At 41.3% G+C, this 21,924-nt stretch overlaps 5 protein-coding genes across 5 annotated transcripts in view; 4 read left to right on the plus strand and 1 right to left on the minus strand.

Moving 5' to 3' along the window:
• The window catches only part of LOC134840168 (T-complex protein 1 subunit alpha-like), a 168,081-nt gene extending 162,383 nt beyond the window's left edge, over positions 1-5,698 (plus strand). The window contains exons 2-3 of the mRNA XM_063855877.1: positions 3,414-3,647; positions 4,123-5,698. Of these exons, the coding sequence (XP_063711947.1) occupies positions 3,423-3,647; positions 4,123-5,541 (1,644 nt within the window). The 5' untranslated portion in view covers positions 3,414-3,422 and the 3' untranslated portion in view covers positions 5,542-5,698. The remainder of the gene's footprint in view (positions 1-3,413; positions 3,648-4,122) is intronic.
• LOC134840173 (very long chain fatty acid elongase 2-like) overlaps positions 1-21,924 on the minus strand; it is a 392,967-nt gene that overhangs the window by 271,208 nt on the left and 99,835 nt on the right. The window lies entirely within an intron of this gene.
• LOC134840172 (ribose-phosphate pyrophosphokinase 1-like) overlaps positions 1-21,924 on the plus strand; it is a 355,756-nt gene that overhangs the window by 162,389 nt on the left and 171,443 nt on the right. The window lies entirely within an intron of this gene.
• Positions 10,254-12,571, plus strand: LOC134840127 (T-complex protein 1 subunit alpha-like). The gene is made up of 2 exons (XM_063855818.1): positions 10,254-10,520; positions 10,996-12,571. Exons 1-2 carry the CDS (start codon positions 10,296-10,298, stop codon positions 12,412-12,414), a joined length of 1,644 nt encoding a protein of 547 aa, XP_063711888.1. The 5' UTR covers positions 10,254-10,295; the 3' UTR covers positions 12,415-12,571.
• LOC134840130 (T-complex protein 1 subunit alpha-like) lies at positions 17,125-19,442 on the plus strand. Its single transcript, XM_063855824.1, has 2 exons — positions 17,125-17,391; positions 17,867-19,442. Exons 1-2 carry the CDS (start codon positions 17,167-17,169, stop codon positions 19,283-19,285), a joined length of 1,644 nt encoding a protein of 547 aa, XP_063711894.1. The 5' UTR covers positions 17,125-17,166; the 3' UTR covers positions 19,286-19,442.

Raw genomic sequence — 21,924 nt, forward strand, 5'->3', positions numbered from 1 at the left:
GGCAGTAATTTTCTCAAGTGGGCGTCCATTGCACCCACCGAGTACTGTGTTACCTATCTGCCTTCGGACTGCCCGAGCTAGACCTACTAAAATCCTCAGGGCAGTCACTTTTCACAAAAACGTATTATGTTACAATCCACACCAATGAATCACGCTCTTTTTAGTTTAGACTTAATGTCGCGAATATCCGAGTTCGGACCTGTTTTGTTTTGGTCTGGTCTTTATTGAAAGGCAAGTTACCAGTGCAGTCCTAGCTTGTCTCTTAATAACCTAATAGCTCTCACTATAACCTTTTCTACTGTTTTCCTAAGTCCTTTAATAAAACAATACCCCTCCGGGTTGACAAAAATAGGACCCTTCCGGATTGGCAAAATTGAGACCCTCCGGATTGGGACCCCTCTGAGTTAGCAAATGTAAGACCCCTCCGAATTCTTGAATCCGGAGTAATAAGACCTTTATCTTCCTCCCGGAAGGCTGTCTTCCACCCTTCACCGTTGTTCGCAACGGCTTTGCAACTACTGTAGCGACACAATAGTTGCAACTCGGAGCGTTCTCTGTTACTTCTATTTTTCTCTGATTCCGATCCTCAGTTTTTTCGTTGTTATCGTCGTCGCAACTAATGTTGTTGTTGCATTTTGATTTTAGTTAGTGGCTTTAGAGACACTTTCAATTTATTTAGAAAGGCTTGACTAAAGACATCTATGTAACATTCGCCCGGAAGGTACATATCGACGGAAAATAAAGCTAGATTCTAAGACGACTGGCCAACGTCTAAACAGAGCTCTACATGCTTTTCACCGTCTCTACTAAGCCAGTTCTTTTGGTGGTCTTTCTAACATCGGGTCGACAAAAACGTTACTGTTCTCCGGCTTCGACCAGAACGCTCAAATTAACTTAATTACATGCAGAAATAGTGAGCTCATGGCTGGGTCTCAGTATCTCCAGACCACGAGGTCACTCCTAAAATCAGGGCTACTACTATTTATTGAATTATTACTGTTTCTGTTCAGTAGATAAAAATCATCATCTCCATCGAAGATGGATCAACCCTTTCCCCCAACTCCTAGCTTCTCATCCTAGCAAAATGAATTCAGTTGTTAATTAAATTCAATTCAGGACATAATAGGGAAGCTAAAAGTTTATATAAAAGGCTAAGAGTTTCAGTCCCGAGACCCCTCCGAACTTGAAAAAATTTGGACCCTCCGGATTGGGACCCACCAAATCAAACACGTTAAGTTCGATTTCTCTGCAACCCGGAAGGCTTTCGGGAAGCGGGTTTTAAAACTTCTAGATTCACTAGTGGACAATGTCCGAACAACAATTTAATCCGTCCTTACTCAAAAATTTCAAAAAATTTTCTGAATTTATTGTGTTCCGTTTTCTCAAAAATCACGAAAATTCGGTTTTTGGTTCCAAAATAGTTCCAACCACTTCCGAACTAAACTTAACCGGTTCTATCTATTATAGTAGTGCAGTTACGATGTAACACACTAATTTAGCGCTTTTTTCCGTTTCAAGTAATATTGATATCTCAAAAATCGCGATTTGTGGGGGAATCAAAATTTCGCTATTTTGACCCTAAAAACCGGTCTGCTTTCTGTGTTTTTCACTAAAAAACGATATAGGAGTATTAATATAGGCTATATAAGTAAACATAATAGTAATACTAAACCCCTCTGGGTTTGTTTAATATCCGAATTAAGGTGCTTAACTCGGATATTCGCAGTTCGGTGAAGGGTCACTACAGTGCAGCACTGTCGAGCACCCCACAGATTACTATCTTAATTTTTGTACCAAAAGGGATACAAAACTTGTTAACGATACCCAACAGTCGATTGTTGTTGTCGTTGAGCCCCTTCTTGTTGCTCCTTGTACTGCTTGCCGGATCAGTCATCTCCCAAGACCCTTCCGAATTGAGCGCAAATCAGCTGACCCTTCCGGATTGAGCGCAATTTATCATTAACGTGCTTAAATGCTCAAATACTCCTACAGTACAAGCCTCACAACCGGGCCACAAAATTGATCGTAACAATCCTGACTGATATAAATGCCTGTAAAAACAATATATCTATCAACAACAAACGGGGGGGTCGCATCACATCTTGTCTGGGGTGATGATTTCTACTGATTTTTTACTTTTTTTTTTACTGTTTTTAGTTTTTTCGGTTATTTTTTATGTTTTTTGTTTTTCTTGGGTACTATACTACTTTTTGTTTGGTTTTATATATATCTTTAAGTGTTTTCGGTCACAAACCTCTCAGGGAACGAGGGGATGACCGATCCCCCCACCCTTCCTGGTTCGTGAATTTTCGGTCTTAACTAGGTTAAAAAGCTATTCACGGTAATCCGGAATGCTTCCGCGTTCCGAACTACCCTTCCGCCCCGGCGGTTTTGGCCTATTAAGAACGTTAATGTGAGCATCCGCTCGGCGCGGAGTGCTCGTTAACGGTTCTGCCGGTCATGATGTTAAAAAAGAATAGCACCCAGGAGCGCCATAAAAACATCTATGTAACATTCTCCCGGAAGATACATATGGACGGAAAATAAAGCTAGGTTTTAAGACGACTGGCCAACGTCTAAACAGAGCTCTACATGCTTTCTGTGGTCTTTCTAACATCGGGTCGAAAAAAAAAACGTTACTACTCTCCGGCTTCGACCAGAACGCTCAAATTAACTTAATTACATTGAGAAAAAGTGAGCTCATGGCTGGGTCTCAGTATCCCCAGACCACGAGGTCACTCCTAAAATCAGGGCTACAACTAATTATTGAATTATTTTTGTTTGTGTTCAGTAGATAAAAATCATCATCTCCATCGAAGATGGATCAACCCTTTCCCCCAACTCCTAGCTTCTCATCCTAGCAAAATGAATTCAGATATTAATTAATTTCAATTCAGGACATAATAGGGAAGCTAAAAGTTTGTATAAAATGCTCAGAGTTTTAGTCCCGAGACCCCTCCGGATTCTTGAATCCGGGGAAATAAGACCTTTATCTTCCTCCCAGAAGGCTGTCTTCCACCCTTCACCGTTGTTCGCAACAGCCTTGCAACTATTTTAGCGACACAATAGTTGCAACTCGGAGCGGTCTCTGTTACTTCTGTTTTTCTCTGATTCCGATCCCCAGTCTTTTTGTTGTTATCGTCGCAACCACTGCTGTTGTTGTTGTTTATTTCAGTTTCTTCTCTAAAATGGCCGTTTCTGACGTTTCTTAGAATTGTTGCGTCATCAATTCGAATTTTAAAAATTTACGAATTTCCGAATCCTTCAGCCTTTACGATTTGTCCAATCGTTCGAATAACGCTCTTATTCCTTCAAAACCGCCAATTCGGAAGGTTCGCTACTAAAAACTCGAAATTGCTGCGTCTGCATTTTGGTCCATTCTGATCGAATGTCACAACGTTGCTACCTTTTTCAGTGAACGAATGGCTTTTACTTCTTCTCTGTCTGTTGGTGGTCAAAGAACAACTGGTCAAACAGTGCGAACTCAAAATGTTCTGGCAGCGCAGTCTATTGCTAATATAGTGAAGACGTCTTTAGGTCCAGTGGGGCTCGACAAAATGTTGGTAGATGATGTTGGAGATGTAACAATCACCAATGATGGCGCTACCATTCTGAAACTGCTTGATGTTGAACACCCTGCTGCCAAAGTAATTTTTAGATTTCATTGAATTAGCGTACTGTTTTGCTTGAGGCTAGGTCTTTTTAACAGACCACAATGCAATGGTTCAATTAAGGTAAGTTTAAATTGACGGAAGATTCGAAAAGAAAAGCAGTTTCAACAAAATTAGCTTCGCTGAGAAACGGAGAAGTAGCAGTATTTAGACAACCGAGGTTCAGACTCGTCATTAAGCAGACACTGTCGCGTCTGGTAAAAGGTCCATGTTATAACTTTTTTGGTTAAAGATTAGTCCCCATGACTAATCAAAATCATGTCGTTAATAAAAACTAACTGCGCTTGACCGACATCTTTTGTGGAAAGAAAATCCTGTCTCTTTATTAATCCGCATCTCTTTATTAATGATTGAGACAAACAAGGGACCTGCTGTTTTTAAAATCAAATATTGCAATCTTCGTTAGGCTAAAATTAACTTTTTTAGACCGATAAGAAAAGTTGAATTTTAGGTTTTGGTGGAATTGGCCCAGCTGCAAGATGAAGAAGTAGGAGATGGAACCACGTCAGTGGTCATAATTGCAGCAGAGTTGCTGAAAAATGCCGATGAGTTAGTGAAACAAAAGATTCATCCCACGTCCATAATTAGTGGCTATCGCCTGGCATGCAAGGAAGCTGTGAAGTTTATCAAAGACCAACTCTCCGTGCCTTTCGACGATCTGGGCTCAGAATCGCTAGTCAAGGTGGCCAAGACTTCGATCTCATCGAAGCTTATCGGAGGCGTTGATGGCGACTTCTTTGCCAATTTAGCTGTGGATGCAGCTAGAGCTGTCCAGTATAATGGACCAGATGGGTCCGCGAAGGTTCCCGTGAGATCTGTAAACATTCTGAAGGCACATGGTAAAAGTACCAAGGAATCAATGCTTATCAAGGGTTATGCACTGAATTGTACAGTGGCATCGCAGCTGATGCCGAAGCGAATTCAAAACGCGAAGATTGCCTGCTTGGATTTCAGTCTACAGAAGACGAAGATGAAGCTGGGTGTGCATATAATTTCAGAAAACGCCGATCAGCTTGAGAAAATCAGGGAGCGAGAAGCAGATATAACCAAGGAGAGAATTGCTAAAGTAATGGCAACGGGAGCAAATGTGGTGCTCACCACTGGTGGTATAGATGATATGTGCTTGAAGTTTTTCGTCGAGAAGAATGCAATGGCTGTTAGGCGATGCAAGAAAGGTGACTTGAAAAGAATAGCAAAAGCCACTGGAGCTACATTGATGAGCAGTCTTGCAAATCTGGAAGGCGAAGAGAGCTACGATGCCTCAGCTCTCGGGTATGCCGAGGAAGTTGTCCAGGACAGAATATGCGACGATGAACTGATTTTCATCAAGAATCCCAAGGCGAGAACCGCGGCTTCTGTTGTCGTCCGTGGCGCCAATGATTTCATGTGTGATGAAGTCGAACGATCGCTGCACGATGCCTTGTGCGCTGTCAAAAGAGTTATTGAGAGCAAGAATCTCGTAGCTGGAGGTGGTTCTGTAGAGAGCGCGTTGTCAATCTACCTTGAGAACTACGCGACGACCATGGCCTCCAGAGAACAGCTTGCAGTCGCTGAGTTTGCGCGATCGCTTCTGATCATCCCAAAAATGCTGTCGGTGAATGCTGCACAAGATTCTGCCGATTTGGTGTCTAAACTGAGAGCCTTCCACCATGCGTCACAAACGTCACCAGACAAAGTAGGCTACAAGTTCGTAGGTTTGGACTTGGTTCAAGGGAAGTGTAGAGACAACAAAAAAGCAGGCGTGGTTGAGCCTGCTGTGAGCAAAATTAAGTCGCTGAAGTTCGCAACTGAAGCAGCTATCACCATTCTGCGAATTGACGATTTGATCAAGCTGGAACCAGAGCCGAAAGAGCCTCCTCGTCGTCACTAAAGGGAAGCTGAAATTTCAGTGGTCAACTCATTTTCATGTGGAAAATGCTGTAAAATGAAGTTTCTGCATGTTGATTGATTGATTGGCAATGTGAAAAATCGTTGGTTGGTTAAGATGTTGAATAATGTGTAAAAAGCTAATTCAAATATGAACATTGGACAGCTTTTCATGGCTCAGTTTTAGCACTGAAAAAACTGTAGGTCTAAGGAAGGTTAGGTAATTGAACAAACTTTCAAGGTTCTTTGAAAAGGGACTAAATGCTTTCAGAGTAGTTAGATATAACTCATGGATACAATTGCTGCGATGTCGGACTCTTTGCCTGTTCAGAACGGAGCCATGTTGTCACCCAAAAAAGACTCGTTTGCTAATTTCTACTACAAAACTGACGGAAAACTTGTCGTTAGTCTGCAAACTGACAGTATTGAAAATGGAAATGGGGATAAGTTGCAGGAGCAGATCACTTTGCACGTGGAGGTTTGCACCAAGGGAAACGTTATTGTCAATCACGGCCAGGAGCTGAAAGACAGAGTGCACAAACATCTGTCGATGTTGGCTTATGATGATTATATTTATATTTTGACCAAGCTTGCGAAAGGTAAGTCCGCATTATTTGTGTCATACGGTAAAGTATGAGTACAGTATATTCTATAATCCGAACGGATTGCTAAATCGAATAGAGAATGAACTCATGTGTACGCAAAAGTAACTGAATGTTAATTGTTAATTCTTTCGTCTGACAGCCATCGCTCAAACTGTCCTACAAAATGTATTAAAAAAAACTTGATTGGTTTTGCCAATCTGGCCGGATGACATTTTCCTTTTTCACATAGAGTTTCATCGTCCCCTTTGGACTAAAGTTTCGGAGTCCCCGTGGGACTAATAGTTTCAAAGTTTTTCTTCCTCTGGAAATTTTTCTTGCTTTCCTTTATCTTTTGTTTCTATTATCGGTCTCTTGTTTTTCTCCTGATTTTTTTTTCGTGTTCTTCAGTCGTGTTTGCTTCGTATTTTTCGGTTTCGTCGTTTTGCTGTTTTGTTGAGCGTCGTCTTCCTGATTCTTTTCATGTTCATCGGTCGTGTTTGCTTTCTTTTTCGTTTCGTCGCTTTTCGTCTTGCTCAATTCGCTGTTTTGTTCGTATTTATTTCCAGTATCAATCACTAATAGAGCGTCTCGATTTGGGCTAGAAATTGGTGATATCACATCGATCACATGAAACTTTCTTGTCTGTTTCGGTACACATGCTTGAAACTGGTGATTTCATGTTAAATTCAGTTTCGTGGATGAGAATCATGATATTCGCATTGTTACCCTCTGATTTTCTTTCCGTGCATGCAACAGTAATTTTTTTTCGTTTACTTGTTTTAACACCTGCGAATCTATTGTATTAGTACGAACCTTCTTTTTTTCCAACCTAAGTCGGAAATATTGGTGCCACTTTTGGGGCACCTTTACTTTTTGATAGCATGTGATGTGACATTCGAATAGAAATAAATTACCGCAGTTGATGCATTTTCAATTCATCAAATGAACCGAAAAAAAGCTATTGGTTTCAGACAACATCACCATCACAATAATAAACGTCGATTTCAGAAATTTTCCAACTCAATATATCTTGCATTTTTTGAAATGCATAATTTATACAATGTGGCTTTATGCTTTGCAATTTGTTATTCAAAGTTACTGTAGATGCCTTCAGTTTGCTATATTCCAAATTATTATTTGTGCCAATTTTGCTGAATCGTTGGCAATTTATTAACATATGTAGTGCTTTATTCGTGACTAGTGTTTGTCGGTTATTCAGCTTGCGTGGCTGAGGGGATAGTGGGTTAGACTCAAAATCCTTGATCTCAGTAGATTCGAATCTTACACCTAGCATAAGTCGAGGCTTATTTCTATTTTTTCTTATTTAACTTGATAGAGCTGCTTTTTAGTCGTGTTCTCGCGCGTGTTTTTGAAGCGCAGCTTCGCCTCTGTGTTTTGTTGTCTCTATTGCATTGATTGGGACCGGGTCTCCGAGTGCTCCCTCAAGGCCAGATTGTCTGTTTCGCAGTGATTTTCGTGTTGCCCCTTTCGAGGTTTTTGTGGCGGTGTCCGTCCGTTTTGGGGACATTGCTGATTTTTCTGACATAGACGACCGGTCGTCACTCGACGAAACTTAAGGTTCTGATTCAGATTTGATGTTGGGCATTTTTTGAGAGCATGCGGGGTCGGACTTGCATGCCCCTCGCTGGTGTCTTTCGGGCAGTTTTCCCCCCAGTCCTTTACCTTGGCCTGGGAAAAGGGCTATCTTGGCCTATCTCTTACTTGAGCTTTCTTAATGTTCGGTCTGCTTTTTGCGTGTCAGTTTCTTCGGGAATCCGGCTTTTTCGTCCTCCTGGAACATAGCGTGTTGGGGGTGCGTTGGTTGCTTGATGTCTTAAAATTACAAGCATGGTTCCGTTCTTCTGGCGGATTTATATGCTACATAGTCACTTAACCGTGAAAGCCTCCTGGGGTCCTTAACCATGGTCCGTAGGTCTTTGGATTTGGAACATTTGCGAATCCACATTTTCTCAATAGTCAAGGTTGTTTACCTAATGGTGGTTGTACCCAAGGCTTTCGGGAAGCGGGTTTTAAAACTTCTAGATTCACTAGTGGACAATGTCCGAACAACAATTTAATCCGTCCTTACTCAAAAATTTCAAAAAATTTTCTGAATTTATTGTGTTCCGTTTTCTCAAAAATCGCGAAAATTCGGTTTTTGGTTCCAAAATAGTTCCAACCACTTCCGAACTAAACTTAACCGGTTCTATCTATTATAGTAGTGCAGTTACGATGTAACACACTAATTTAGCGCTTTTTTCCGTTTCAAGTAATATTGATATCTCAAGAATCGCGATTTGTGGGGGAATCAAAATTTCGCTATTTTGACCCTAAAAACCGGTCTGCTTTCTGTGTTTTTCACTAAAAAACGATATAGGAGTATTAATATAGGCTATATAAGTAAACATAATAGTAATACTAAACCCCTCTGGGTTTGTTTAATATCCGAATTAAGGTGCTTAACTCGGATATTCGCAGTTCGGTGAAGGGTCACTACAGTGCAGCACTGTCGAGCACCCCACAGATTACTATCTTAATTTTTGTACCAAAAGGGATACAAAACTTGTTAACGATACCCAACAGTCGATTGTTGTTGTCGTTGAGCCCCTTCTTGTTGCTCCTTGTACTGCTTGCCGGATCAGTCATCTCCCAAGACCCTTCCGAATTGAGCGCAAATCAGCTGACCCTTCCGGATTGAGCGCAATTTATCATTAACGTGCTTAAATGCTCAAATACTCCTACAGTACAAGCCTCACAACCGGGCCACAAAATTGATCGTAACAATCCTGACTGATATAAATGCCTGTAAAAACAATATATCTATCAACAACAAACGGGGGGGTCGCATCACATCTTGTCTGGGGTGATGATTTCTACTGATTTTTTACTTTTTTTTTTACTGTTTTTAGTTTTTTCGGTTATTTTTTATGTTTTTTGTTTTTCTTGGGTACTATACTACTTTTTGTTTGGTTTTATATATATCTTTAAGTGTTTTCGGTCACAAACCTCTCAGGGAACGAGGGGATGACCGATCCCCCCACCCTTCCTGGTTCGTGAATTTTCGGTCTTAACTAGGTTAAAAAGCTATTCACGGTAATCCGGAATGCTTCCGCGTTCCGAACTACCCTTCCGCCCGGCGGTTTTGGCCTATTAAGAACGTTAATGTGAGCATCCGCTCGGCGCGGAGTGCTCGTTAACGGTTCTGCCGGTCATGATGTTAAAAAAGAATAGCACCCAGGAGCGCCATAAAAACATCTATGTAACATTCTCCCGGAAGATACATATGGACGGAAAATAAAGCTAGGTTTTAAGACGACTGGCCAACGTCTAAACAGAGCTCTACATGCTTTCTGTGGTCTTTCTAACATCGGGTCGAAAAAAAAAACGTTACTATTCTCCGGCTTCGACCAGAACGCTCAAATTAACTTAATTACATTGAGAAAAAGTGAGCTCATGGCTGGGTCTCAGTATCCCCAGACCACGAGGTCACTCCTAAAATCAGGGCTACAACTAATTATTGAATTATTTTTGTTTGTGTTCAGTAGATAAAAATCATCATCTCCATCGAAGATGGATCAACCCTTTTCCCCCAACTCCTAGCTTCTCATCCTAGCAAAATGAATTCAGATGTTAATTAATTTCAATTCAGGACATAATAGGGAAGCTAAAAGTTTGTATAAAATGCTCAGAGTTTTAGTCCCGAGACCCCTCCGGATTCTTGAATCCGGGGAAATAAGACCTTTATCTTCCTCCCAGAAGGCTGTCTTCCACCCTTCACCGTTGTTCGCAACAGCCTTGCAACTATTTTAGCGACACAATAGTTGCAACTCGGAGCGGTCTCTGTTACTTCTGTTTTTCTCTGATTCCGATCCCCAGTCTTTTTGTTGTTATCGTCGCAACCACTGCTGTTGTTGTTGTTTATTTCAGTTTCTTCTCTAAAATGGCCGTTTCTGACGTTTCTTAGAATTGTTGCGTCATCAATTCGAATTTTAAAAATTTACGAATTTCCGAATCCTTCAGCCTTTACGATTTGTCCAATCGTTCGAATAACGCTCTTATTCCTTCAAAACCGCCAATTCGGAAGGTTCGCTACTAAAAACTCGAAATTGCTGCGTCTGCATTTTGGTCCATTCTGATCGAATGTCACAACGTTGCTACCTTTTTCAGTGAACGAATGGCTTTTACTTCTTCTCTGTCTGTTGGTGGTCAAAGAACAACTGGTCAAACAGTGCGAACTCAAAATGTTCTGGCAGCGCAGTCTATTGCTAATATAGTGAAGACGTCTTTAGGTCCAGTGGGGCTCGACAAAATGTTGGTAGATGATGTTGGAGATGTAACAATCACCAATGATGGCGCTACCATTCTGAAACTGCTTGATGTTGAACACCCTGCTGCCAAAGTAATTTTTAGATTTCATTGAATTAGCGTACTGTTTTGCTTGAGGCTAGGTCTTTTTAACAGACCACAATGCAATGGTTCAATTAAGGTAAGTTTAAATTGACGGAAGATTCGAAAAGAAAAGCAGTTTCAACAAAATTAGCTTCGCTGAGAAACGGAGAAGTAGCAGTATTTAGACAACCGAGGTTCAGACTCGTCATTAAGCAGACACTGTCGCGTCTGGTAAAAGGTCCATGTTATAACTTTTTTGGTTAAAGATTAGTCCCCATGACTAATCAAAATCATGTCGTTAATAAAAACTAACTGCGCTTGACCGACATCTTTTGTGGAAAGAAAATCCTGTCTCTTTATTAATCCGCATCTCTTTATTAATGATTGAGACAAACAAGGGACCTGCTGTTTTTAAAATCAAATATTGCAATCTTCGTTAGGCTAAAATTAACTTTTTTAGACCGATAAGAAAAGTTGAATTTTAGGTTTTGGTGGAATTGGCCCAGCTGCAAGATGAAGAAGTAGGAGATGGAACCACGTCAGTGGTCATAATTGCAGCAGAGTTGCTGAAAAATGCCGATGAGTTAGTGAAACAAAAGATTCATCCCACGTCCATAATTAGTGGCTATCGCCTGGCATGCAAGGAAGCTGTGAAGTTTATCAAAGACCAACTCTCCGTGCCTTTCGACGATCTGGGCTCAGAATCGCTAGTCAATGTGGCCAAGACTTCGATCTCATCGAAGCTTATCGGAGGCGTTGATGGCGACTTCTTTGCCAATTTAGCTGTGGATGCAGCTAGAGCTGTCCAGTATAATGGACCAGATGGGTCCGCGAAGGTTCCCGTGAGATCTGTAAACATTCTGAAGGCACATGTTAAAAGTACCAAGGAATCAATGCTTATCAAGGGTTATGCACTGAATTGTACAGTGGCATCGCAGCTGATGCCGAAGCGAATTCAAAACGCGAAGATTGCCTGCTTGGATTTCAGTCTACAGAAGACGAAGATGAAGCTGGGTGTGCATATAATTTCAGAAAACGCCGATCAGCTTGAGAAAATCAGGGAGCGAGAAGCAGATATAACCAAGGAGAGAATTGCTAAAGTAATGGCAACGGGAGCAAATGTGGTGCTCACCACTGGTGGTATAGATGATATGTGCTTGAAGTTTTTCGTCGAGAAGAATGCAATGGCTGTTAGGCGATGCAAGAAAGGTGACTTGAAAAGAATAGCAAAAGCCACTGGAGCTACATTGATGAGCAGTCTTGCAAATCTGGAAGGCGAAGAGAGCTACGATGCCTCAGCTCTCGGGTATGCCGAGGAAGTTGTCCAGGACAGAATATGCGACGATGAACTGATTTTCATCAAGAATCCCAAGGCGAGAACCGCGGCTTCTGTTGTCGTCCGTGGCGCCAATGATTTCATGTGTGATGAAGTCGAACGATCGCTGCACGATGCCTTGTGCGCTGTCAAAAGAGTTATTGAGAGCAAGAATCTCGTAGCTGGAGGTGGTTCTGTAGAGAGCGCGTTGTCAATCTACCTTGAGAACTACGCGACGACCATGGCCTCCAGAGAACAGCTTGCAGTCGCTGAGTTTGCGCGATCGCTTCTGATCATCCCAAAAATGCTGTCGGTGAATGCTGCACAAGATTCTGCCGATTTGGTGTCTAAACTGAGAGCCTTCCACCATGCGTCACAAACGTCACCAGACAAAGTAGGCTACAAGTTCGTAGGTTTGGACTTGGTTCAAGGGAAGTGTAGAGACAACAAAAAAGCAGGCGTGGTTGAGCCTGCTGTGAGCAAAATTAAGTCGCTGAAGTTCGCAACTGAAGCAGCTATCACCATTCTGCGAATTGACGATTTGATCAAGCTGGAACCAGAGCCGAAAGAGCCTCCTCGTCGTCACTAAAGGGAAGCTGAAATTTCAGTGGTCAACTCATTTTCATGTGGAAAATGCTGTAAAATGAAGTTTCTGCATGTTGATTGATTGATTGGCAATGTGAAAAATCGTTGGTTGGTTAAGATGTTGAATAATGTGTAAAAAGCTAATTCAAATATGAACATTGGACAGCTTTTCATGGCTCAGTTTTAGCACTGAAAAAACTGTAGGTCTAAGGAAGGTTAGGTAATTGAACAAACTTTCAAGGTTCTTTGAAAAGGGACTAAATGCTTTCAGAGTAGTTAGATATAACTCATGGATACAATTGCTGCGATGTCGGACTCTTTGCCTGTTCAGAACGGAGCCATGTTGTCACCCAAAAAAGACTCGTTTGCTAATTTCTACTACAAAACTGACGGAAAACTTGTCGTTAGTCTGCAAACTGACAGTATTGAAAATGGAAATGGGGATAAGTTGCAGGAGCAGATCACTTTGCACGTGGAGGTTTGCACCAAGGGAAACGTTATTGTCAATCACGGCCAGGAGCTGAAAGACAGAGTGCACAAACATCTGTCGATGTTGGCTTATGATGATTATATTTATATTTTGACCAAGCTTGCGAAAGGTAAGTCCGCATTATTTGTGTCATACGGTAAAGTATGAGTACAGTATATTCTATAATCCGAACGGATTGCTAAATCGAATAGAGAATGAACTCATGTGTACGCAAAAGTAACTGAATGTTAATTGTTAATTCTTTCGTCTGACAGCCATCGCTCAAACTGTCCTACAAAATGTATTAAAAAAAACTTGATTGGTTTTGCCAATCTGGCCGGATGACATTTTCCTTTTTCACATAGAGTTTCATAGTCCCCTTTGGACTAAAGTTTCGGAGTCCCCGTGGGACTAATAGTTTCAAAGTTTTTCTTCCTCTGGAAATTTTTCTTGCTTTCCTTTATCTTTTGTTTCTATTATCGGTCTCTTGTTTTTCTCCTGATTTTTTTTTTCGTGTTCTTCAGTCGTGTTTGCTTCGTATTTTTCGGTTTCGTCGTTTTGCTGTTTTGTTGAGCGTCGTCTTCCTGATTCTTTTCATGTTCATCGGTCGTGTTTGCTTTCTTTTTCGTTTCGTCGCTTTTCGTCTTGCTCAATTCGCTGTTTTGTTCGTATTTATTTCCAGTATCAATCACTAATAGAGCGTCTCGATTTGGGCTAGAAATTGGTGATATCACATCGATCACATGAAACTTTCTTGTCTGTTTCGGTACACATGCTTGAAACTGGTGATTTCATGTTAAATTCAGTTTCGTGGATGAGAATCATGATATTCGCATTGTTACCCTCTGATTTTCTTTCCGTGCATGCAACAGTAATTTTTTTTCGTTTACTTGTTTTAACACCTGCGAATCTATTGTATTAGTACGAACCTTCTTTTTTTCCAACCTAAGTCGGAAATATTGGTGCCACTTTTGGGGCACCTTTACTTTTTGATAGCATGTGATGTGACATTCGAATAGAAATAAATTACCGCAGTTGATGCATTTTCAATTCATCAAATGAACCGAAAAAAAGCTATTGGTTTCAGACAACATCACCATCACAATAATAAACGTCGATTTCAGAAATTTTCCAACTCAATATATCTTGCATTTTTTGAAATGTATAATTTATACAATGTGGCTTTATGCTTTGCAATTTGTTATTCAAAGTTACTGTAGATGCCTTCAGTTTGCTATATTCCAAATTATTATTTGAGCCAATTTTGCTGAATCGTTGGCAATTTATTAACATATGTAGTGCTTTATTCGTGACTAGTGTTTGTCGGTTATTCAGCTTGCGTGGCTGAGGGGATAGTGGGTTAGACTCAAAATCCTTGATCTCAGTAGATTCGAATCTTACACCTAGCATAAGTCGAGGCTTATTTCTATTTTTTCTTATTTAACTTGATAGAGCTGCTTTTTAGTCGTGTTCTCGCGCGTGTTTTTGAAGCGCAGCTTCGCCTCTGTGTTTTGTTGTCTCTATTGCATTGATTGGGACCGGGTCTCTGAGTGCTCCCTCAAGGCCAGATTGTCTGTTTCGCAGTGATTTTCGTGTTGCCCCTTTCGAGGTTTTTGTGGCGGTGTCCGTCCGTTTTGGGGACATTGCTGATTTTTCTGACATAGACGACCGGTCGTCACTCGACGAAACTTAAGGTTCTGATTCAGATTTGATGTTGGGCATTTTTTGAGAGCATGCGGGGTCGGACTTGCATGCCCCTCGCTGGTGTCTTTCGGGCAGTTTTCCCCCCAGTCCTTTACCTTGGCCTGGGAAAAGGGCTATCTTGGCCTATCTCTTATTTGAGCTTTCTTAATGTTCGGTCTGCTTTTTGCGTGTCAGTTTCTTCGGGAATCCGGCTTTTTCGTCCTCCTGGAACATAGCGTGTTGGGGGTGCGTTGGTTGCTTGATGTCTTAAAATTACAAGCATGGTTCCGTTCTTCTGGCGGATTTATATGCTACATAGTCACTTAACCGTGAAAGCCTCCTGGGGTCCTTAACCATGGTCCGTAGGTCTTTGGATTTGGAACATTTGCGAATCCACATTTTCTCAATAGTCAAGGTTGTTTACCTAATGGTGGTTGTACCCAAGGCTTTCGGGAAGCGGGTTTTAAAACTTCTAGATTCACTAGTGGACAATGTCCGAACAACAATTTAATCCGTCCTTACTCAAAAATTTCAAAAAGTTTTCTGAATTTATTGTGTTCCGTTTTCTCAAAAATCGCGAAAATTCGGTTTTTGGTTCCAAAATAGTTCCAACCACTTCCGAACTAAACTTAACCGGTTCTATCTATTATAGTAGTGCAGTTACGATGTAACACACTAATTTAGCGCTTTTTTCCGTTTCAAGTAATATTGATATCTCAAAAATCGCGATTTGTGGGGGAATCAAAATTTCGCTATTTTGACCCTAAAAACCGGTCTGCTTTCTGTGTTTTTCACTAAAAAACGATATAGGAGTATTAATATAGGCTATATAAGTAAACATAATAGTAATACTAAACCCCTCTGGGTTTGTTTAATATCCGAATTAAGGTGCTTAACTCGGATATTCGCAGTTCGGTGAAGGGTCACTACAGTGCAGCACTGTCGAGCACCCCACAGATTACTATCTTAATTTTTGTACCAAAAGGGATACAAAACTTGTTAACGATACCCAACAGTCGATTGTTGTTGTCGTTGAGCCCCTTCTTGTTGCTCCTTGTACTGCTTGCCGGATCAGTCATCTCCCAAGACCCTTCCGAATTGAGCGCAAATCAGCTGACCCTTCCGGATTGAGCGCAATTTATCATTAACGTGCTTAAATGCTCAAATACTCCTACAGTACAAGCCTCACAACCGGGCCACAAAATTGATCGTAACAATCCTGACTGATATAAATGCCTGTAAAAACAATATATCTATCAACAACAAACGGGGGGGTCGCATCACATCTTGTCTGGGGTGATGATTTCTACTGATTTTTTACTTTTTTTTTTACTGTTTTTAGTTTTTTCGGTTATTTTTTATGTTTTTTGTTTTTCTTGGGTACTATACTACTTTTTGTTTGGTTTTATATATATCTTTAAGTGTTTTCGGTCACAAACCTCTCAGGGAACGAGGGGATGACCGATCCCCCCACCCTTCCTGGTTCGTGAATTTTCGGTCTTAACTAGGTTAAAAAGCTATTCACGGTAATCCGGAATGCTTCCGCGTTCCGAACTACCCTTCCGCCCCGGCGGTTTTGGCCTATTAAGAACGTTAATGTGAGCATCCGCTCGGCGCGGAGTGCTCGTTAACGGTTCTGCCGGTCATGATGTTAAAAAAGAATAGCACCCAGGAGCGCCATAAAAACATCTATGAAACATTCTCCCGGAAGATACATATGGACGGAAAATAAAGCTAGGTTTTAAGACGACTGGCCAACGTCTAAACAGAGCTCTACATGCTTTCTGTGGTATTTCTAACATCGGGTCGAAAAAAAAAGTTACTATTCTCCGGCTTCGACCAGAACGCTCAAATTAACTTAATTACATTGAGAAAAAGTGAGCTCATGGCTGGGTCTCAGTATCCCCAGACCACGAGGTCACTCCTAAAATCAGGGCTACAACTAATTATTGAATTATTTTTGTTTGTGTTCAGTAGATAAAAATCATCATCCCATCGAAGATGGATCAACCCTTTCCCCCAACTCCTAGCTTCTCATCCTAGCAAAATGAATTCAGATGTTAATTAATTTCAATTCAGGACATAATAGGGAAGCTAAAAGTTTGTATAAAATGCTCAGAGTTTTAGTCCCGAGACCCCTCCGGATTCTTGAATCCGGGGAAATAAGACCTTTATCTTCCTCCCAGAAGGCTGTCTTCCACCCTTCACCGTTGTTCGCAACAGCCTTGCAACTATTTTAGCGACACAATAGTTGCAACTCGGAGCGGTCTCTGTTACTTCTGTTTTTCTCTGATTCCGATCCCCAGTCTTTTTGTTGTTATCGTCGCAACCACTGCTGTTGTTGTTGTTTATTTCAGTTTCTTCTCTAAAATGGCCGTTTCTGACGTTTCTTAGAATTGTTGCGTCATCAATTCGAATTTTAAAAATTTACGAATTTCCGAATCCTTCAGCCTTTACGATTTGTCCAATCGTTCGAATAACGCTCTTATTCCTTCAAAACCGCCAATTCGGAAGGTTCGCTACTAAAAACTCGAAATTGCTGCGTCTGCATTTTGGTCCATTCTGATCGAATGTCACAACGTTGCTACCTTTTTCAGTGAACGAATGGCTTTTACTTCTTCTCTGTCTGTTGGTGGTCAAAGAACAACTGGTCAAACAGTGCGAACTCAAAATGTTCTGGCAGCGCAGTCTATTGCTAATATAGTGAAGACGTCTTTAGGTCCAGTGGGGCTCGACAAAATGTTGGTAGATGATGTTGGAGATGTAACAATCACCAATGATGGCGCTACCATTCTGAAACTGCTTGATGTTGAACACCCTGCTGCCAAAGTAATTTTTAGATTTCATTGAATTAGCGTACTGTTTTGCTTGAGGCTAGGTCTTTTTAACAGACCACAATGCAATGGTTCAATTAAGGTAAGTTTAAATTGACGGAAGATTCGAAAAGAAAAGCAGTTTCAACAAAATTAGCTTCGCTGAGAAACGGAGAAGTAGCAGTATTTAGACAACCGAGGTTCAGACTCGTCATTAAGCAGACACTGTCGCGTCTGGTAAAAGGTCCATGTTATAACTTTTTTGGTTAAAGATTAGTCCCCATGACTAATCAAAATCATGTCGTTAATAAAAACTAACTGCGCTTGACCGACATCTTTTGTGGAAAGAAAATCCTGTCTCTTTATTAATCCGCATCTCTTTATTAATGATTGAGACAAACAAGGGACCTGCTGTTTTTAAAATCAAATATTGCAATCTTCGTTAGGCTAAAATTAACTTTTTTAGACCGATAAGAAAAGTTGAATTTTAGGTTTTGGTGGAATTGGCCCAGCTGCAAGATGAAGAAGTAGGAGATGGAACCACGTCAGTGGTCATAATTGCAGCAGAGTTGCTGAAAAATGCCGATGAGTTAGTGAAACAAAAGATTCATCCCACGTCCATAATTAGTGGCTATCGCCTGGCATGCAAGGAAGCTGTGAAGTTTATCAAAGACCAACTCTCCGTGCCTTTCGACGATCTGGGCTCAGAATCGCTAGTCAATGTGGCCAAGACTTCGATCTCATCGAAGCTTATCGGAGGCGTTGATGGCGACTTCTTTGCCAATTTAGCTGTGGATGCAGCTAGAGCTGTCCAGTATAATGGACCAGATGGGTCCGCGAAGGTTCCCGTGAGATCTGTAAACATTCTGAAGGCACATGGTAAAAGTACCAAGGAATCAATGCTTATCAAGGGTTATGCACTGAATTGTACAGTGGCATCGCAGCTGATGCCGAAGCGAATTCAAAACGCGAAGATTGCCTGCTTGGATTTCAGTCTACAGAAGACGAAGATGAAGCTGGGTGTGCATATAATTTCAGAAAACGCCGATCAGCTTGAGAAAATCAGGGAGCGAGAAGCAGATATAACCAAGGAGAGAATTGCTAAAGTAATGGCAACGGGAGCAAATGTGGTGCTCACCACTGGTGGTATAGATGATATGTGCTTGAAGTTTTTCGTCGAGAAGAATGCAATGGCTGTTAGGCGATGCAAGAAAGGTGACTTGAAAAGAATAGCAAAAGCCACTGGAGCTACATTGATGAGCAGTCTTGCAAATCTGGAAGGCGAAGAGAGCTACGATGCCTCAGCTCTCGGGTATGCCGAGGAAGTTGTCCAGGACAGAATATGCGACGATGAACTGATTTTCATCAAGAATCCCAAGGCGAGAACCGCGGCTTCTGTTGTCGTCCGTGGCGCCAATGATTTCATGTGTGATGAAGTCGAACGATCGCTGCACGATGCCTTGTGCGCTGTCAAAAGAGTTATTGAGAGCAAGAATCTCGTAGCTGGAGGTGGTTCTGTAGAGAGCGCGTTGTCAATCTACCTTGAGAACTACGCGACGACCATGGCCTCCAGAGAACAGCTTGCAGTCGCTGAGTTTGCGCGATCGCTTCTGATCATCCCAAAAATGCTGTCGGTGAATGCTGCACAAGATTCTGCCGATTTGGTGTCTAAACTGAGAGCCTTCCACCATGCGTCACAAACGTCACCAGACAAAGTAGGCTACAAGTTCGTAGGTTTGGACTTGGTTCAAGGGAAGTGTAGAGACAACAAAAAAGCAGGCGTGGTTGAGCCTGCTGTGAGCAAAATTAAGTCGCTGAAGTTCGCAACTGAAGCAGCTATCACCATTCTGCGAATTGACGATTTGATCAAGCTGGAACCAGAGCCGAAAGAGCCTCCTCGTCGTCACTAAAGGGAAGCTGAAATTTCAGTGGTCAACTCATTTTCATGTGGAAAATGCTGTAAAATGAAGTTTCTGCATGTTGATTGATTGATTGGCAATGTGAAAAATCGTTGGTTGGTTAAGATGTTGAATAATGTGTAAAAAGCTAATTCAAATATGAACATTGGACAGCTTTTCATGGCTCAGTTTTAGCACTGAAAAAACTGTAGGTCTAAGGAAGGTTAGGTAATTGAACAAACTTTCAAGGTTCTTTGAAAAGGGACTAAATGCTTTCAGAGTAGTTAGATATAACTCATGGATACAATTGCTGCGATGTCGGACTCTTTGCCTGTTCAGAACGGAGCCATGTTGTCACCCAAAAAAGACTCGTTTGCTAATTTCTACTACAAAACTGACGGAAAACTTGTCGTTAGTCTGCAAACTGACAGTATTGAAAATGGAAATGGGGATAAGTTGCAGGAGCAGATCACTTTGCACGTGGAGGTTTGCACCAAGGGAAACGTTATTGTCAATCACGGCCAGGAGCTGAAAGACAGAGTGCACAAACATCTGTCGATGTTGGCTTATGATGATTATATTTATATTTTGACCAAGCTTGCGAAAGGTAAGTCCGCATTATTTGTGTCATACGGTAAAGTATGAGTACAGTATATTCTATAATCCGAACGGATTGCTAAATCGAATAGAGAATGAACTCATGTGTACGCAAAAGTAACTGAATGTTAATTGTTAATTCTTTCGTCTGACAGCCATCGCTCAAACTGTCCTACAAAATGTATTAAAAAAAACTTGATTGGTTTTGCCAATCTGGCCGGATGACATTTTCCTTTTTCACATAGAGTTTCATCGTCCCCTTTGGACTAAAGTTTCGGAGTCCCCGTGGGACTAATAGTTTCAAAGTTTTTCTTCCTCTGGAAATTTTTCTTGCTTTCCTTTATCTTTTGTTTCTATTATCGGTCTCTTGTTTTTCTCCTGATTTTTTTTTCGTGTTCTTCAGTCGTGTTTGCTTCGTATTTTTCGGTTTCGTCGTTTTGCTGTTTTGTTGAGCGTCGTCTTCCTGATTCTTTTCATGTTCATCGGTCGTGTTTGCTTTCTTTTTCGTTTCGTCGCTTTTCGTCTTGCTCAATTCGCTGTTTTGTTCGTATTTATTTCCAGTATCAATCACTAATAGAGCGTCTCGATTTGGGCTAGAAATTGGTGATATCACATCGATCACATGAAACTTTCTTGTCTGTTTCGGTACACATGCTTGAAACTGGTGATTTCATGTTAAATTCAGTTTCGTGGATGAGAATCATGATATTCGCATTGTTACCCTCTGATTTTCTTTCCGTGCATGCAACAGTAATTTTTTTTCGTTTACTTGTTTTAACACCTGCGAATCTATTGTATTAGTACGAACCTTCTTTTTTTCCAACCTAAGTCGGAAATATTGGTGCCACTTTTGGGGCACCTTTACTTTTTGATAGCATGTGATGTGACATTCGAATAGAAATAAATTACCGCAGTTGATGCATTTTCAATTCATCAAATGAACCGAAAAAAAGCTATTGGTTTCAGACAACATCACCATCACAATAATAAACGTCGATTTCAGAAATTTTCCAACTCAATATATCTTGCATTTTTTGAAATGCATAATTTATACAATGTGGCTTTATGCTTTGCAATTTGTTATTCAAAGTTACTGTAGATGCCTTCAGTTTGCTATATTCCAAATTATTATTTGTGCCAATTTTGCTGAATCGTTGGCAATTTATTAACATATGTAGTGCTTTATTCGTGACTAGTGTTTGTCGGTTATTCAGCTTGCGTGGCTGAGGGGATAGTGGGTTAGACTCAAAATCCTTGATCTCAGTAGATTCGAATCTTACACCTAGCATAAGTCGAGGCTTATTTCTATTTTTTCTTATTTAACTTGATAGAGCTGCTTTTTAGTCGTGTTCTCGCGCGTGTTTTTGAAGCGCAGCTTCGCCTCTGTGTTTTGTTGTCTCTATTGCATTGATTGGGACCGGGTCTCCGAGTGCTCCCTCAAGGCCAGATTGTCTGTTTCGCAGTGATTTTCGTGTTGCCCCTTTCGAGGTTTTTGTGGCGGTGTCCGTCCGTTTTGGGGACATTGCTGATTTTTCTGACATAGACGACCGGTCGTCACTCGACGAAACTTAAGGTTCTGATTCAGATTTGATGTTGGGCATTTTTTGAGAGCATGCGGGGTCGGACTTGCATGCCCCTCGCTGGTGTCTTTCGGGCAGTTTTCCCCCCAGTCCTTTACCTTGGCCTGGGAAAAGGGCTATCTTGGCCTATCTCTTACTTGAGCTTTCTTAATGTTCGGTCTGCTTTTTGCGTGTCAGTTTCTTCGGGAATCCGGCTTTTTCGTCCTCCTGGAACATAGCGTGTTGGGGGTGCGTTGGTTGCTTGATGTCTTAAAATTACAAGCATGGTTCCGTTCTTCTGGCGGATTTATATGCTACATAGTCACTTAACCGTGAAAGCCTCCTGGGGTCCTTAACCATGGTCCGTAGGTCTTTGGATTTGGAACATTTGCGAATCCACATTTTCTCAATAGTCAAGGTTGTTTACCTAATGGTGGTTGTACCCAAGGCTTTCGGGAAGCGGGTTTTAAAACTTCTAGATTCACTAGTGGACAA

This window comes from Symsagittifera roscoffensis, chromosome 2, assembly GCF_963678635.1.
Source record: "Symsagittifera roscoffensis chromosome 2, txSymRosc1.1, whole genome shotgun sequence".
Lineage (NCBI taxonomy): Eukaryota > Metazoa > Xenacoelomorpha > Acoela > Convolutidae > Symsagittifera > Symsagittifera roscoffensis.

Coding starts and splice junctions, on each gene's coding strand:
- LOC134840130 (XM_063855824.1), top strand. CDS start 17,167: ATGGCTTTTACTTCTTCTCTGTCTGTTGGTGGTCAAAGAACAACTGGT. Junction 17,392..17,866: donor TTGAACACCCTGCTGCCAAA/GTAATTTTTAGA, acceptor GTTGAATTTTAG/GTTTTGGTGGAATTGGCCCA.
- LOC134840127 (XM_063855818.1), top strand. CDS start 10,296: ATGGCTTTTACTTCTTCTCTGTCTGTTGGTGGTCAAAGAACAACTGGT. Junction 10,521..10,995: donor TTGAACACCCTGCTGCCAAA/GTAATTTTTAGA, acceptor GTTGAATTTTAG/GTTTTGGTGGAATTGGCCCA.